Source organism: Salvia splendens, chromosome 3 (assembly GCF_004379255.2).
Source record: "Salvia splendens isolate huo1 chromosome 3, SspV2, whole genome shotgun sequence".
Classification (NCBI taxonomy): Eukaryota; Viridiplantae; Streptophyta; class Magnoliopsida; order Lamiales; family Lamiaceae; genus Salvia; species Salvia splendens.
This window is the reverse complement of record NC_056034.1, coordinates 18,172,942-18,191,746: the sequence shown is the minus strand read 5'-3', so window position 1 is coordinate 18,191,746 and position 18,805 is coordinate 18,172,942. Positions and strand designations below refer to the sequence as shown.

The 18,805-nt window shown below is 42.8% G+C and overlaps 1 protein-coding gene across 3 annotated transcripts; it reads right to left on the bottom strand.

The window, feature by feature from the left end:
- Nucleotides 1-7,202: 7,202 nt before the first annotated feature.
- Nucleotides 7,203-9,173, bottom strand: LOC121795324 (sm-like protein LSM36B). Of its 3 annotated transcripts, none has more exons than XM_042193847.1 (4): nt 8,868-9,173; nt 8,537-8,670; nt 7,575-7,688; nt 7,203-7,486 (listed from the first exon to the last, which is right to left on the bottom strand). In XM_042193847.1, exons 2-4 carry the CDS (start codon nt 8,646-8,648, stop codon nt 7,440-7,442), a joined length of 273 nt encoding a protein of 90 aa, XP_042049781.1. In that variant the 5' UTR covers nt 8,649-8,670; nt 8,868-9,173; the 3' UTR covers nt 7,203-7,439. The 3 variants fall into 3 exon arrangements, with proteins under 3 accessions (XP_042049781.1, XP_042049782.1, XP_042049780.1); XM_042193848.1 differs by having other exon boundaries at nt 8,537-8,667; XM_042193846.1 differs by having other exon boundaries at nt 8,537-8,687; nt 8,868-9,157.
- Nucleotides 9,174-18,805: the final 9,632 nt, after the last annotated feature.

Here is an 18,805-nt window from a genome sequence, read left to right as displayed (position 1 = left end):
TTCGAACGGTAATGTTACTGTTTTCGACCGTTTTTTTAATTGTTTTTTTTTCTTTTTTTACTCTATAAATACTCATATTTTATCATCATTATACACACACACATCTATTCTTCTCAAATCATCTTCATTTCATCTCCAATTTTCATCTAACCTCTCTAATTTTCATCACAAAATGTCCGGCGACGGAAACTCTAGCGGCTCCGGCGAGTTTGACATCAACGCGTTTGGCGACTGGGGGGCATGTACAATGTCTTGGGTGGTTCCGGTTCCGGTTCGTCGACGCCGGGCACCCAAGGCTCGTCGATGCCGGCGAGGTACCAACCACCCCATTTTGATGTGGATGCATACGCTCGTCCCTCCGCCCCGAGGTATTCGCAGGGATTATCCCAAATTAGGGAGGATTATCCGGATGAACCCAATCCGAAAGGAGGAAGAGGCGACCGAGGAGGAGGATGTAGGCCGTCATTCGTACAACCGCAAGGACACGATGGCTCTGTACAACGCCTGGATCAGCGTCTCGTACGATCCCATCGTCGGGAATCAACAATTCCGGAAGTGCTTTTGGGAAAAGGTCACCGAGGCCTACAACGAGATTAAGCCGAAGGGGTCCCGCCGCCGCACATTGAAGATGCTCCGAAATCATTTTGACCGAGTCGACAGAGAGGTCAAAAAATTCTGCGGCATCTACAAGAATGAAGCGGCTCATTACCAAAGCGGAGCCACTGTAGCCAACATTCTGAGATCGGCTTTGCGAGTCTATTTCGATGACAACGACAAAGAATTCAAACATGTTGATGTTTGGGAGGCCGTCAAAGACGTCGAAAGGTGGGCCGGCGGTGTCCAGTCCAGCACGGCCTCGACCTCGAAATGCACGAAGCACATGACTGGTGGCCAATACTCGTCTAGTGGGGGCGGTTCAGGCAGCGCCGCATAAGAGGTTGCCTCGCAGGAGGTTGAGGGCACGACAGATGATGCAGGGGGTCCTCCCGTGGGCGCCGTCGGCCGCAAGGGACCAAGGCGGCGAAGGCGGCTAGAGGGAGGAGGGGCCGAGACGAATCAAGCCAGGCAGGTTCCCAAGGGCCGGCCTCCTCCCTAATGTCCATGTACTTCACCGTCACGATGGCGGACACTTCCCGGATGACGCCCGTCCAATATCAAGCCCATCATGCCGGCATTGTGTATCTGGCGGGACAATTTGGTATTCCGCTTCCATTCGGTGCACTGCCACCGCCTTCGGGGGATGATTCGCCGGCGGAGTAGTTTTTATACTTTCTATAAATTTGTATTTTAAATTATGTCTTTTTTTATTTATTTTGCCACGAATTTAATTATGTATTTTTTAGGATTTTAATTTGTAATTTTATTTTATTTAATGAAGTGTATTTTTATTAATTGAATTTGTTGAAAATAAAAATAAAAAATGAAATTGAATGAATAGTTAAGAGATGAGATGGTTAAGAGATGGAGGGTTGCATGTGTTGTCTCTTAGTTAAGAGATGGAGTGAAAAGTACAGTGAGACCTATGAATAGTTAGAGATGAGACGGTTCAGAGACGGATAAGAGACGGCGTTGCAGATGACCTATTGTTCCTCAACCTGTGCACCAGCTAAGCTTCTCAACAAATTTGTTTTTCGAAGAGCCTACGAGTGAGCTTATGCTTACTCTCAGCCTCTTGATTCGTAGATCATCTCTTTCAAGTGGATGTTCCACTACATCATACTACATTCTACTCTTGTATTTGCTGGTAAATCAACTAACGAAAATTTTGTGCTGTGACTTTTACTCCAAACACAAGTTTCTCACAATACAAAGAAACCATTTCTATAATCAAAACTAAATCCTCAAATTTCTTGATATAAGTTTCGAAGAAATAATAGGGAGAAGATTTTTGGTTTATTTACTGAATGATAATTACAACGTTTCATACAATATTTATAGGCATAAAATATATTCCTATATGGTAATCCTTGATTATAGGGATCCCATCTACCTTAGGTAACAAATTACAATCAAATCATACCAAATTATTCTCCCAATCTTCTGCCCAAATCTTCGGTATCTTCTAACACTCCCCCTCAAGTTAAGTGAGGGGATTTCCAACACTTAACTTGCCTAATACTTCTCTGAATATCTTTGCATTCACGGCCTTTGTCAATATGTCAGCCAACTGGTCCTCGGACTTGACAAATGGCAGTTCGACAATTTTGGCTTCGATGTTATCTTTTATAAAGTGTCGGTCTACTTCCACATGCTTAGTTCTATCATGCTGAACTGGGTTTTCTGAAATACTGATTGCAGCTTTGTTGTTACAAAACAACCTGCAAGGCTGTGATGAGTAGAGACCAAGTTCTGTCATGAGTCTCTTTAACCACAATACTTCTGTGAGGCCACTTTTTATGCCACGAAACTCCGCTTCTGCACTTGATAAAGCGACCACCTTCTGTTTCTTGCTTCGCCAAGTGACAAGATTCCCCCCTACAAAGGTGAAGTACCCGACAGTTGATTTTCTATCATTCGGGTTCCCTGCCCAATCTGCATCAGTAAACCCATGTACCTCCAAGTGACCGTGCTTCTCAAATAGCACTCCATGGTCTGTCGTTCCTTTCAAGTACCTGACAATTCTTATGGCTGCTTCCCAATGATCCTCATGCGGTGAGTGCATAAACTGGCTGACCACACCCACAACATATGCTATGTCTGGACGAGTGTGTGAAAGATAGATCAGTTTACCTACCAAACGCTGATATCTCCCCCTGTCGGTGAGTTTCCCTCCCTCACGGATTTGCAATCCATGATTCTGCACCATTGGGGTGTCGACTGGCTTGCAGTCTATCATTCCAACTTCCGCAAGTAAATCGAGCACGTACTTTTTCTGGTTTATGAAGATTCCCCGGTTCGACCTTAGGACTTCAATGCCCAAGAAGTACTTGAGGAGACCTAGGTCCTTGATCTCGAACTCTGTGAACAAGTTCTTCCTCAATTCGCCTATCTCCTCCTCATCATCCCTTGTAATAATCATGTCGTCGACATAAATGATGAGACACGTAATTCTTCCATCCTTCTTCTTGAGAAACAGTGTATGATCCGAGTTGCTCTGCTTATACCCATATTTTTTCATCACCTCTGTAAATCTGCCGAACCACGCCCTCGGGGACTGCTTTAGTCCATACAACGTTCTTTTCAACTGGCATACTTCTCCATTTCGAAACTCTTCAGTGAACCCTGGAGGAGGGGCCATAAACACTGGTTTTGGCAGCTCACCGTGTAGGAAAGCATTTGTGACATCAAACTGGTGGAGGGGCCAGTCTCTGTTGGCCGCAATTGAGAATAGCACTCGTACGGTATTAATTTTTGCTACTGGGGAGAAAGTCTCGGCATAATCGACTCCATAGGTTTGGGTATATCCCTTAGCCACTAGTCGAGCTTTATATCGATCGATCGATCCATCTGGCCTTCGTTTGATCGTGAACACCCATCTACACCCCACAGCCTTTACTCCTTCGGGTAGCTTTCCTTTCACCCAAGTCTCATTTCTCATCAATGCTCTCATTTCAGTGTGCATAGCTTTTCTCCAATGTTTGCTTTTCATTGCTTCTTCGGCACTTTGTGGGATCTCTTCGTCTTCATACAAAGCTGCCTCAAATGCTCGGGCCATCTTACTTAAGTTGCCTTGAACAAAGTTTGCCACTCCATATCTGCTTTTCTTGCCGATCTTCTCCGGAGAGTATCTCTTTGGAGGAACACCTCGATTACTCCGTGGAGGAAGAATATATCTACCCGTATTACCGTCTATGGCATTCTCCTCTGTGTCTGCATTGTTAGTATCAACTGCAGTATTTTCCTCTGAGATTGGTTCCGGACATACCTCGGATATCGGTTGAGGAAGATTGGATGAGCGCGGTTGAGGAGACTCTGGAGAGGCCTGCTCGGCGGAAGTGACAACTGTCTCGGGTGGATCCTCAATTGAGAGGCTTGGAAGTGGTACAGACCATCTTAGACAGTCCTCATGAGTACTTTTAGGGTCACTGTCAGTTCTCTCCCCCTGACTGCTAAGGTGGTGTGCGTAAAAGAATTCGGTTTCTAGTAAGTCACAATTGATGGTAGTGATGATCTTCCTAGTGTTTGGATCATAGCATCGGTACCCTTTTTGATTAACCCCGTACCCCACGAAGACACATTTAGTTGCGCATGGGGAAAATTTCGTTCTCTCATGTTTGGGAATGTGAACGTAAACAGTACATCCAAAGACCTTTGGTGGCATGCTGAGAGATTCTGGTATTTGGGCTTGTTGGGAAAGGACATCGAGGAGTGTTTTGGTGTTTAGGATCTTAGTGGGTAGTCTGTTCATTAGGTAGACGGAGGTTGCAACAGCTTCGGGCCAAAGATTTTTTGGGATATGGGATTCGATCATAAGGGCAAGGGTCATTTCAAGGATGGTTCGGTTTTTTCTTTCAGCGACCCCATTTTGTTCGGGTGTATAGGCACATGAGGTTTGGTGAAGGAGACCCCTTTTTGTTAAGAATTCGGACATATTGTTATTAACGAACTCCCTCCCTTTATCTGAACGAAGGATTTTAATGGTTGTGTGGAATTGGGTGTGTATCATATGGAAAAATAGGATGAATTTGTCAACCACTTCGGATTTATGTTTTAAAAAATAGATCCAGGTGATTCTCGTGCAGTCATCAATGAAAGTCACAAAATACCTAAATCCACTACCCCCAATCACAGGTGCAGGTCCCCACACATCAGCATGCACTAAATCAAACATAAATTTAATACGAGTATCTGTAGGTTTAAAAGACTGTCTGTGGCTCTAGGCCAAAACGCAAGTTTCACAAGAAAAATCCTTAGGTAAAGAAAAATTTGGGAACAAAAGTTTAAAGTAACCATGAGACGGATGTCCTAGTCTTCTGTGCCATAGCCAAGCCTCCTTTCTCGTGGATCCGTGAGCCAGCATCGCACTGCCATGTTGAGCTACCCCATCCACGTAGTAGAGTCCTTGATTCTCAGTGCCACGCCCAATGATCCTCCTCGTCCGAATATCCTGTAGAATGCAGAAATTTGGATGCATTAGTAAGGTACAATTCAGTTCCCTTGTTACATGGCTTACTGACATGAGTCGTTGAGACAGGCTAGGAACAAATAAACAATTTGACAATCGAAGAGTAGGGGAAATTTTTATGGTTCCCGCCCCCGCTACTGTAATTAATTCCCCATTGGCTGTCCTAATGTAGGTTTTAGTAACCTCCTCAAAATTGCTAAAATCAGATCTCTCTGGAGTCATAGTGTCTGTGGCACCACAATAAAAAATCCATCCCTTCCTATCAACATTATTGGCATTTCGTACAGAGAGAGCAGCGGAAATATGCATTAATGGTGAAAACTTATTATGCGTGGGAATATGCATGCTAGAGGAGTAAAATTCGGATTTTTTAAGACTTCTGGGGGTTATTCTGCAATTCTCTAAATCTGGGGGTTCGCATTTGGGATTATGAATATGGGTAGGACTTAATTGCATGTTATCTATTTCTGGGGAACTCAATTGCAATAAATCAGAAAATCTAGGGTTTGGTCTAAGACCAAACCCGATACCTCCTGAAGCGGCACCCCCATTTCATTTTTGTGCTCCCGTCCTCTCTACAAAGTTTCCGACCCGAACCCCGCCGTTTCCGCTGCAACCGCCATTGTCGCCGGCGTATTCTCGCTGGGTTCCTTGATTTGGGCCTTCTGTCGGTCCTTCTCTGGGCTGATTTTGCGGGTTCCCCTGTCTCAGCCCCATCTCACTAACTCCGAAGGCGGCGAGCTTCATCTGGGCTCGGGCTTTCTGCTTCTCGTCCCACCACTCCGGGAATCCCACCCTGAGAAAGCACATATCCCTTGTGTGCTTGTTCTTCCCGCAATGAGAACACCAAAGTTTGGATTTGTCGATCCTTCCTCCGGCTTGGTGACTGGAACCGGTAGGTGGCGGTCTCGGTGGGCCTCGGTTGGTTGGACGGTCTTTCTGTGCTCCGAACCCACACCCAATTTCTCCCGATGATGCATCGGCGCTACCAACGCCGTGGTCTTCGGAGGCTTTGGAGGACGCCGGTGGCATGATTTTCAATCGAGCCGCCTCCCTCTGGACTCCCCCGTAGGCCTCTTCGACTGAGGGATAGGGCTCCTCTTTTAGGATGTCCCTGCGAATCGTGTCATATTCCGGATTGAGCCCGGTGAGGAATTTGAATAATCTGGTGGTGTTCGAGAATTCCCGGAATTGCTTGACCCCCTTGTCGCAGCAATCGACCGGCTGTTTTCGACATCGATCCACATTGATCCACAATCCGTGGATTCGTCGGTAGTAGGTCTCGAGATCCAGATTTCCTTGGCGGAGCGCAATAGCTTTGTCCTCCAGATCGTATATGAGATACGGGTCCTTCTTGCCTTCGAACGTCACGGCGAGATTGTCCCATATCGCCTTCGCTGTTTGGTGGTGAGCGAAGTCGGCTATTATGTCGGTTTCGACGTTGTCGATGATCCACGAGAACACGACAAGATCCGTTTCCTCCCACTCGGCATACCCGGGATCCTTCGGTCCTGGGGGCAGATCTCTGATATGAGAATATCCTCCTCGGCTTCCTATCGCGACTTTCATTAGTCGAGCCCACAAAGGATAGTTCTTTCCATTCAATTTGAATGCAACAGTAACATGTTTGCTTGTTTTCATCCGTGATGTCTTGACTTTGAGTTTGTTGTCTCCCTCTGAGTCTGAATCTGACATTTTTGTGTGTAGGGAATTGCTATGGATTGGTATTGCTTTTGGTTGGCTATGGATCGAATTCAGCCTTTCTGGCCGAGATTGGTATGTTTTTGGCTATGATGAAGCTTTTCTGAGCCAGATTTTACTCTGCTCTGATGCCATGAAGAAATAATAGAGAGAAGATTTTTGGTTTATTTACTGAATGATAATTACAACGTTTCATACAATATTTGTAGGCATAGAATATATTCCTATATGGTAATCCTTGATTATAGGGATCCCATCTACCTTAGGTAACAAATTACAATCAAATCATAGCAAATTATTCTCCCAATCTTCTGCCCAAATCTTCGGTATCTTCTAACAAGTTTCAGTTAATTTCAACCAGTAAATTTGAAGAGCAGAGCGAGGTTAATATCTCTCAATTGAATGCTGACAAGAAGTATATTTGAAATAAGCACAGTTTCAACTTTCAACTTCATCGTGGTCAAATATTTCCTGACTGTGTTTTTGTTACGGCAATAAAAACTAATTACCTTGGAAATAACCAGTAACCATTCTACAATTCAAAATAAGCAGAGATTCAACCACATTTCAAAAGGAACGTTATCGTTATGTATAGATATTACAGATGCTGCAGCATTTTCCAGGAACTTTTCTGGGCAAGTCACAGTTACAATATAGCTGACAGATCACAATGCTAAGCTCCTTCTGCCAAGGTTCCCTTTGATGTGCTGATGTAGAGTACTGCAAAATGAAGCTATACTTAAGAATCAAGAAAAGAGTTAAACGCAGATAAAAATCACATTCAAAGCCTCTGCTAGTTGCTGCTTACCATTATTTCCACGAATGAAGGCATCTCCATATTTGTTCTTCAGCTGGCCATTCACATATTCCTCTGTTTGTTCCATTGCAATATTCATATATCCATCCAGACAAGCAAGGATACCTGAATGATAACAGTAAACACAAAGAAGAATCTAGTGAGTTGTTTGGGTATATTAAGCAAGAAGCAAGTGAACTTCCTCCTTCAGTTCAAAACCATCTTACCATTAAACAAACTCATCTACTGAGTCAATTCAAGGCACAAAAAACAAAGCAGCTAGTGCCGAATAACTTCAGATTATCATTCCACAGCTTACTAGCCTCTTCCCTCATCTCTTGGGCAACCGTGCGTGATAATGTTTACATTGCCAAACTCTTAGCTTTTTATTTATTACTATTACTTGAAGGGTATTAGACAAACACCATCAGCATACTCCAAAACACAACAATGACCCATTGCACCCCTACCCTTTTACCCAGCACTGATTTCCTTCGCGTAACAAGCATATCAAACTAATGGAGACCTGTTTGCACCAAGGCAGCCAGTCACTCCACTAAAAGAACATTGACGTTCTACTTTCCAACTAAGTGATTAGGATCTCAGTTGAACAACCAGAGTTTCATGAATCACTGAATTTTAAACATAACTAATCTCTTGCATTGCAGTCTTGGCTTTGGATGTTACTGTACAATTTAAATAGTACTAGTTGTAAACACTAAGTTTCGAATGTCAATGACTTAAAACAGCACCTGATCAAGCCGAAAGATTGAAACTTGCAGTCCATAATTAAATGCAAATCACCCTAACATACTTCAAAATTACTTCTTGTTGATGTTTTGCATACAATTACAGAAAATCTATACAAAAAATAAGATCAAGATTTCGACGGAAACAAATAAGCCACACAAACAAAATCCCAAGAAAAATAGAATCGGATAGAGAGAGAGAAGGATAATTGAGATGAAGTTCACCTCTGTAATCGACACCGGAGTTTAATTTAACAACCACAGGTCGTCCGCGTATGGATTTCAGAAAATCTGCCGGAGTTTTAGTGCCTGACAGTTTCTCCCCCGCACCGCTCATTTTCCAAATTAGAGCGAAACTGCTGCCGCATAAACAACCCTAACACGATTAAGGATGTCTCTCAGCACACTCTCAGTCGGATTAAAACATTGTAAAAGGAAAAATTTAGACTATCTTTAGCATAAATTAAAGAAACACACGAATTAGTACATGCTTTTCAATACAGAGGTAATCACGCATAAATCCATAGAACACAATCAACAACGAACAAGAAATTACCAAGAAAACCTGTAGACTCCGGCGAACGATGGCCGGAGATTGCAATTCCAAGTAGATAACAATAAATTTCGTATGAAAAAATTTCTTATTCTTATTCTTAAATTTAAAGGCAATTTCGGGTAGAAGACAATAATTTTAGGAGTAGAACATGAGGAATAAGCAGTGAATTAGGGTTTTGAATTTAAGTTTCTTGGATAAAATGGGCCATTATTCGCGCTGCATAATTCGCAAACTTTAAAAACAGTTCATCAGCGTTTATCTAGTCCTTAATCTCTGAACTTTTAAAAGATTCCAGACAACCATATACTAAACATTTATCTTGAAAATGATCATTTTAGCTTTTTTCAGCCGAAAATACCCTTTTGGGGTTTGGGCATTTTGATCATTTCAATATTTTTACTTTTGAGTGTGGCAGTGTATCGACTCATTATTTTATTTTGTGCAGGTTGTGTCATAGATTTATCACTTTATAATTCTCTCTCTTCCCTCTCTTTTAAACACCTTGTCTCTCCTATCTCTCTTCTCTTTATAAATAAAAAATGTCCAATACTCTGCCAAGTACTACATCTGATATTTCTTTTAATACCCGATATGATATTATTTTTTGTACTCCCTCCGTCCCAAGCTACTCGTACTTATTTCATTTTTTGAGCGTCCCAAGTTACTTGCACTCTTTCCATTTTTAGTAAAAATTTTCACCTACAGCCGTCATTTTTGACTTTCCTATACACTCATTCCTTAATCTCCGTGCCGAAAAGGAAAGGAGCGAGTAGCCCGGGACGGAGGGAGTATTACATTGTATATTACTATCAGGGAGCCAATTTGATAATATTTTTTGTAGTTAATTTAGCCGTATACTACATCTGATATTATTTTAACATCTTTTCCATCTGAGTAACATTTCTAACGAGATCCATTTAAGTACCCACCCACTATATTACTCCTTACTAGGTACCATCAATTTTTTTCTCGATTTCGGACTTTCGAACGAATACCCATCGAATATTGAATACCCATTTCATACCCATCGAATATTGAATACCCATTTCCGCTATTGTTAATTTCGTATTCAAATTTAAAAATCAATTTTTTATTCAAATCACAACATTTGAATCTTGAAACTTCAAACTTCAAAAAATTCATACTTATAACACATAATTAAATTACATTGCTTCGAACACAGTAAATTTTTCCCTAAGTTCACGCACTGCCATTATTCGCTATTCATACGAGTCTTATTGCAACAATTTGAATAAACATCATAGTTTCCGTATCATAATCATGATTTCGATTTCAATAAATCCAATCGCATATTTCAGTGACGCAACACTCCCCATTTATGTTAATCAACCTAATTAACACAAAGATCAAACCAGTTACTAATCAAGATTAGACCTTGTTTGCTAGCGAGGTTGTTTCACTAATCGATCACAAATACACAGAGCATGAAAACAAAAGTTACAAAAACAGAGCCACTTAACTTCACATTCACATTCACATTCACATTCACATTCACATTCACATTCACAACAAAGGATTCAAGAATTGCATCTACTCCAATAGGAAAACTTAGCCTTTCTCTTACAAGCATAAACATAACAAACCCCAAAACCCTCCCAAACCCAAACAACACACACACAAACTAAATCACATAATCCGACCAGTCAGAAATATGTGACGTCTGATCCATAGTAAAACTCGGCATCTTATCCATCTTAATCGGATTTTCCTTCCCCCAATCAACCTCGCCGGATTCCCCACCGCAGTCGTCCTCCGCATCTTCCGGCGCCTTTCTCAGGACTCCGTCAAGAAGCGGCGGAAGAGCAAGGGCATCCAGTCCCTCGTCCACAGCATCTGCGACGTCGTTTACGAGGTCGAAGACATCATTGACGCTTTCGTCGATGATCTCCAACCAAGTCAAAATCCACACACTTCGGATAACACCACTGAAAATGCCTCCAACATTGCCTTTTCTCTCGCAAACGAAGGTACAACATTCCATTTGATTCCTTTTTTGCGTCGACAACGATTTTGGGAATCGCTCTTTGCCGGCACATATATTTTTCGTATTCAAATCAGAGCCACCTACAATCATTCCCTCATCCTCCACCAGCCGAGTTTTTAACGAACAACAAAGACATGAAGACAAAAAACTAAACTCAGCGTTGCAGAGGGAAGCAAGAAGAAGAAGAAGGGAAGAGAGATTTTGCGGAGGGAAGCGGAGGAAGAAGGGATGAGAGATAGGTGAGAGAAGTGTGTTTACTGCTATTTAAAAGAGAGGCAAGAGAGAGAGAAAACAATCAATGACACTTGTTAGAAAATGAGATACAAACTTGCTGGGCGAAAATTACACGGAAAATAAAACAATGAAGATTAGACGGAAACAACTGAAAATTACACGGAAAACTTGTAGAAAGTGGTAAGCCGAGTCGAGTAGTCCTCTTTCCGCAAGACGAGATACGCCCCGGTAGTGCTCACGGTTTGGCGTGTCGTCCCCAAAGATAAAACGGCTTCGTCTCTGAAGTAGCAGCACCGCTAGCAGCAGAGCTCCGGCGAACGGGAGTAAGGCGGGGGCAGAGCTTCGACGAGAAGATTATGTAGAGAGGGAGAGAGCGTGTATGCAAGAATGCTTGTGTATGTTCTATAGTGAATGCAATGGATGCATGCCTATTTATAGGCCAAGTCCACCCGCAGGGACATTGATGGAGTCAACAGCCATTATGTGTGCCATGATCGCTTGACTATAACCGCCGGTGGTTATTGACTGGTACATTAGCCATTGGGAGCTGAAGACACACGACGCACCTGGACATGCTACACGACAGGATACACCATGGACCGTCGGGGTCCATCGGGGACCTTTTGTCTCCCGTTATGCGTCGTGGTCCAGCGGGACCTTTTGTCTCCCGTTATGCGTCGGGGTCCAGCGGGGACCTTTTGTCTCCCGTTATGCGCCGGGGTCTAGCGGGAACATGACGTGGACCAGGACCCGTCGGGGATAGCGTGGAGTTTGGGGTGGTCAAAAAAGAACAAGCGGGGCTTGAACCACGCTCAACGACCAGCTCCAAAGAACAGCCCAAAGACCAATTGCCAAGATCCAAGGCACATGACACACAACACCCGACACCCGGCGCCCGACGCACGAGGCACGGGGCACAGGTCAAGGTGCACGGTGCGCTGCTCACGGGCCGCGGGCGGGCGGCGGCGGCGCGCGCGTGTGGGCTCTGTCACCCGTCTTGTTCCACGATAATTATTACACATAATAATTTATCTTATTAAATACTTCATCAAAGAACTTTATCATCCCCGATGTGGGATAATTAAGTGTTAATTAATCCCTTAGTTTTTTTCCCATAGCTCATTCTTAGCTTTATTGTAACCAACTTTAATATATTATTTCTCACTCACCGGGAATCGGATTTGAGAAAATAAATATACTTCGGTCATCAACTCGGAACGTAGATCGTCGCTATTGCATTTAATTTCATAAAATTAAATGTCTTGTAACATTTATTATTAGTCAAAGTCATTTGACCAAACACGATTCCAACAACCCCCCACATGAGTGGAAATTGCCAAATGCATATGTATGCAGACACAAGCTCAACCCTCAAGAGGTATGTAAGCATAAGGATATGTAGTTTTTGGCTTTGAACCATCCATAGTCAACACCATCGGATACACATGCGGACTAGTAGCGCGATGCTTTGAACTATTCCTCCACGGCGCGCACCAAGACAATGATGTTAACACTTAAACACCTCAACCTCATCCGTTCTCACGTTTTGTGTCCATTTCAGGCCTTGGACACCACTTTGGATTCATAAGTGTATTGTTTGAAGCGGCCCCACTTCACACTTACATAGGTGATTCCTCGTTAAGTATCTTGCCATACTCGGTCTCCTTGAGAACTTCATCTCAACGAGATCCTTTAGGGATCATTAAAAGTCATAGACTTAAGCCTCACCACTAGGCAAATTTTTTCAACACTCTATTACTCTCTAGGGAATAGATGTAGATTAGTGTTCACACGAATTCTCATAGCTTAGTTTTTCCATTTAACCAAGTTCTTGGGATCTCCAGTCATCATGGTTGGGTTAGCACTATGGCAATTCTTTAGTTTGTGGATTTCAAACCCATTCCCTCTAGCAATTTATTCATTTGATCACGATTTAACCCTTTGGTTAGCGGATCTGCTAGATTATCCAATGACTTCACGTAGTCAATTGTAATCACCCCTGTTGTGATCAAATGTCTCACGGTATTATGTCGTCGACGGATGTGTCGAGACTTACCATTGTACAGGCCACTGTTTGCCCTCCCAATAGCGGCTTGGCCATCACAGCGAATTAACACTGGAGGCACGAGCTTTGACCAACATGGAATATCTTCAAGGAAGTTTTTAAGCCATTCGGCGTCTTCCACAATTTTATCTAAAGCTATGAATTCAGATTACATGGTGGATCGGACTATAAATGTCTGTTTCGTGGATTTCCATGAGACAGCACCACCTCCGATGGTAAAGACATATCCACTTGTCAAAAGTGAGTCTTTGTTATCGGAGTCTTTGTTATCGGATATCCAGTTTGCATCGCAGTACCCTTCAAGTATCAGGGGGTATCTCAAAAAGTGTAGCCCATGATTTTGAGTATACTTGAGATACCTCAAACTCTTACAAGCGCTTTCCAATCCTCTTTGCTTAGATTGCTCGTATAACGACTCAACTTGTTCACGGCGCAAGAAATATCAGGTCGAGTGCAATTAGTAAGATACATAATGCATCCAATGACCCGTGCACAATCTTCTTGTGCAACGGGCTCACCCCTGTTCTTGCTCAAGTGAACATTGAGCTCTATAGGCGTTTTAGCCGGGATGTTATCGTAGGCGTTGAACCTCTTTAATACTTTCTCAACATAATGAGATTGTGTTAAGGTAATTCCTTCGGATGTTCTTAGAATTTTCATTCCAAGAATTACATCGGCTAGACCCATATCCTTCATGTCGAAGTTTCTCTTTAACATGGCTTTCGTGCCGTTAATCACTTGGGTGTTACTACCCATGATTAACATATCATCAACATAGAGACGCACTATAACGTATCCATTATCAGTGTTCTTAATGTAGACACACTTGTCACATTCATTGATTTTAAATCCATTTGATAACATCACGTTATCAAATTTCAAGTGCCACTGCAACGGCGCTTGTTTAAATCCATAGAGGGATTTAACCAGTTTGCATACCTTTTTCTCTTGTCCAGGTACTACAAAACCTTCAGGTTGTTCCATATAGATTTCAAGATTGTGTACAACACCAATCGCGAGAAGCACTCGTATTGATGTAATCCTCGTTACAGGTGAGTAGATATCGAAGAAATCGTACCCTTCCTTTGTTTAAAGCCTTTGACTACCAGTCTAGCTTTATACTTGTCCATTGTTCCATCGGCCTTAAACTTTCTTTTAAGGACCCATTTACATCCTAAAGGTTTAGCACCTTCAGGTAGATCAACCAACACCCACGTGTGGTTTAGCAAAATTGAATCAATTTCGCTTTGAACAACTTCTCTCCAATGCAACCCGTCTGGGCCCGCAAAGGCTACTTTTATCGATGTTGGTTCTTCATCCAACATAAATACAATATAGTCAGGACCAAATGTCTTTGGTGTTCTGACCCTGCTACCACGTCTTGGTACCCCATCGTTTGGATCAGGCCTTGTTCGCTTGCGCGATTCTGGCTCTTCATCCACTGATTTAGAACTAGTGGTTTCATTCTCAATTCTCGTCTCATAATTGGGTGCAATATTTTCCTTGTCTTTGCGAGGAAATATATTTTCAAGAAATACAGCATTTCTTGACTCGATTGTTGTTCCCACGGTCACAGTCGATTTTCAAACTTGTGGACAACAAATCGATATGCACTACTATTAAGTGCATACCAAATGAAGATGCAGTCAACCGTTTTAGGAACGATTGTAACTTCTTTGGGCGGAGGAACCATCACCTTTGCCAAACACCCCCACACTTTGAGGTATTTGTAGGATGACTTCATTCCCTTCCACAACTCATAAGGAGTAACGTCCTTACCTTTGCGTGGGATTTTGTTTAGGATGTAGTTGGCTGTCAAAACAACTTCCCCCCCATGTTCTGGGGCATCCCCGAACTGATCAGTAACGCAATCATCATCTCTTTGAGAGTTCGATTCTTGCGTTCTACAACACCATTAGATTGTGGTGAATATGGTGCTGTCGTTTGATGAATTATACAACTTGCGTTGCATAATTCCTCAAACGGGGCTACGTATTCACCTCCTCTATCACTTCGAATCATTTTGATTTTACATCCAAATTGATTCTCGACTTCGTTCTTATAATTTTTGAAGGCTTCTATTGTTTCGTCTTTACTTCTTAAAATATAGACATAACATTATCTTGTGCAATCATCTATGAATGTGATAAAGCATTTTTTTACCACCTCTCGTTAGCACCAATTTTAAGTCACATACGTCCGTGTGAATTAATTCAAGGGGTTTCGTATTCCGTTCAACCGAATGAAACGGTAACTTAGTCATTTTTGCCTCAAGACAAGTGTCACATTTGTTTTGAGTTTCTACTTCATTTGCCTTTAGTAAATCTAAACTTACTAATCTTTTAATGACATTTGGATTTACATGTCCCAATCTATTGTGCCACAAGTTAGAACACTCAGTCAAGTAAGAAGAAGTAGATGCATTCTTATTATTAGCCAATGGCTTAGGGACATGGCGTGTAGCTACGCTAAGCTTGTAAAGTCTGTCGGTTACAAAACCTTTTCCGAGTGACTTTCCAAACGTATTCACTAGTATTGATCCTGACACTAGGTTCTTGCAGATGTTCGGGACGTGCAGCACATCCTTCAAAGTGATGGTGACGCTGGACGTCATCTTGAGAATCATGTCCCCAATGCCGAGGACTTGAGACGACGCTTGATTCCCCATATTAATTTTCCTCCCTTCAACAACGGTGTAGGAGGTGAACTTACTCTTATCGGCACAGACGTGGGCAATAGCTCCAGTGTCGATGTATGATAAGGCTAATTTCATGCATAGATATAGGGGTGAAACTCATTCATTTGCGGGGTCTAACACATGTTTTAAGCCAGATATGTAGAAGGTTTTCGCCAGATCCAGGAATAGAGAAGGACAATTGCATGGTCCAAGGAAACTGGCGAATAAGTGAGCAATTTGAAGAAAAATTACAAGACGGAGGAAATCAAGGGGCTGAAGGGTAGAATGGAGATTTCTACGAAGGCTTCTAGAAGATTATGTCCACACCTATATAAAGAAGAAAACATGCAATCAGAGGGGACCTTCTGGGTGGAGGCCTTATGACCAGATTGCAGCCCTAGCTCACTGACTTCTACATACTTTAGGTTTAATCGGGAAATCGTGGGGTGTTCTCGGGTTTATTTTGCTAGTCAGTGCTGGGTAACACCGTCCTTAGAGAGGGCGAAGAAACAATTTAATCGTTTTCATTTTACTTTACTGTCGTGAATTTCACCGAGCTTCGCCGTTCGAAGCTCGACCCTGTTTGCTGTTGAATTTCCATTGTTTATGAAATTTATGTTTTCCATATTTGAGTTGCTGTTGATTTCGATTATGGATGTCATTTATCTTGAGCTAGTTGTGAATGTTGAATTGGATGTTTGATTTTTGTGTTGGTTGGTGAGTTTGAGTAGACTCGCTGGAATTTAGTGTTGATCGGAGCAGATCTGTTGAATCGAGAATCATGGAGTTGATTCTGGTTGTTGTTGGGACCGGATTGCTTGGATCCGGAGTGGATTAAGCATCCGGCGTTGAAGCTAAAACAGAGTGATCGTGATTCATGCCTAGTTTTCGTGTGTTCATTTCATTCCGTCTAGTATATGTAGATCTGTTTTATTTCCGGCTAGTCGCAAGTTTCCGACGTCCGAACTTCTATATTCTGTTCGAATCTGGGTATGTGCTCTGTTTTCTTCATATTCGTATTTGATTTAGCCGATGAGATGCATGTTGCTGTTAGTTAAATCCTTAGTTAGTTAGTTGCAGCTTTTCTTCCGTACTTGATATTTCTGGGAGTTGGTCCCCACTTTTATTTGTGTTCTGTTTAGCTATAGTTGGTAATTGTTGCTCGGTCTAGGAAGTTAGTTTAAAATTACGTAGCCCTAAGGATGTTCGATCTCAGCATGACGCTTACAGTTTCCTAGGTCTAGCCGTAGTTATACCTCAACCCAAATTTGCGTGGCAGCAGCCGCTTTCTAAACCAAAGTCTCTAGATGCTTTCTTACGCGTCCATCTTCGTGGGATCGACCCTTGCTTCTCTGTACTAATCTATAGTATAACGGGTTAAGGGATCTTTGAAACGCAAGAGTTTGTGTGTTCATAGACAGAGTCTTCCGTGTCACCTTGAGTTCCTAGACCTAGTGTTTAGTGGATTCATTGGACTTGGTAGCTCGACCTAGAAGTTTATTACATATACACTCACACGACAAGCGGCCGTTTCAAATGGCGCCGTTGCCGGGGATGGATGGCGTAATTTGTGATTGTGTTTAGAGGATTTTGGCGTACATAGTTTTAATTTCTTTTCTTTTTTTTTTTCTTTCTTTTTTTTCAGTTTATGAGCAGAGGCTCGCGGTTTGGACACTGTGGTGACTCATCTGAGTGGAGGAACGATCAGTTTATTTGGCAGGTCAAGGACACAGCATCTACGGTCACCACTAGATCGGGATTATCTACGGGAGATCTATTTCCGTTTGGTTCGGAAAGTGAAGAGGATTGGAACTCGTCAGGAAGGGAGGATCCTAAATCGTCTTCGGAAACAAGTACAAAGGAGGAAGAAATAGGGGACATGGCGAACATAATCGATCCAGATCCGGAGATCGGTTCGCTCACTGCTCATCTAGATGGAGAGCCAGCTCAAGCCATAGTGATGAATCCGCGACATAGGTCCATTGAGATCAAGATGAACGTGCTCGGTATCCTACCCACATTCTCTGGACGTAGGAATGAGTGCCCGTACGAGTTCTTGAATGAATTCAACAAATTGTGTAGCATTCAGAAGAGGCCAAATGATGCAACAGAGGAGGACTATCGCCTGTGTGCCGTTCCTTTTGCCTTGAAGGGAGAAGCCAACACGTGGTTATTAAGGTTACCCCGGATTCTATCCGCACATGGAGGGATTTCAAACTGGAGTTCCTTGATTACTTTTTCCCTTCCAACAAAACAAATGCTCTGAAGAAAGAAATAGTGGAGTGTAAGCAGGACTACGACGAGTCGTTGAGTCAATATTGGTCGAGGTTCAAAGGGTTGTTGGATGCGTGCCCAAATCACAGAATGATAGAGGCAGAGACCTATTATCTATTCTATGAAGGAGCAAACCCTGAGTCAAAGGATTTAATGAACTCCTCGAGCGGGGGAAATTTTACAAGGAAGAAGGGAAGCGAATCAAGAGAGATCCTGGGGAAATTGATAAATGCCAAGAAGGCATACGATAACCCAAGGAATTTTGTGAAGAGAGGATCAGTGAATGCGATGAGGGAGCAAGATGATGAGAAGGTAGAGGCAAGGATCGACAGGCTTGAGAAAGCACTGTTGAACGCAATCGAGAAGACCAAACTACCAACCTCACAAGCGAAGGAAAAACCTCCGGGTCTAGGAGATAGTCAACTTCAGCAATATTATGGACCTCATTAAGGAAAGTACCAGGCCCAAGCTAATGCGATGGGAAGTTGGAATCCCGACGGAAGTTGGAATCCAGGAAGACAAAGAGACGCACCCTGGAGGAACCATCCCAATTTTAGATGGTCGGACAACGAACAGAGCCAACCAGCACCACAACAGAGTATCCAGTTTGCACCTCAGCCCGAGAGGCAGGGTAACTAGTCTGGAAGGAGTCAAGAGGGGCAGGGCAACTGGAATAATCGAAA

Bases quoted from the DNA above. Each gene is read 5' to 3' on its own strand.
- LOC121795324 (XM_042193847.1), bottom strand. From the start codon at position 8,648: ATGAGCGGTGCGGGGGAGAAACTGTCAGGCACTAAAACTCCGGCAGAT. The intron at 7,689-8,536 runs GTGAACTTCATC...GTTATCATTCAG, and splicing joins CTCCGGTGTCGATTACAGAG to GTATCCTTGCTTGTCTGGAT. The intron at 7,487-7,574 runs GTAAGCAGCAAC...TTCATTTTGCAG, and splicing joins CTTCATTCGTGGAAATAATG to TACTCTACATCAGCACATCA.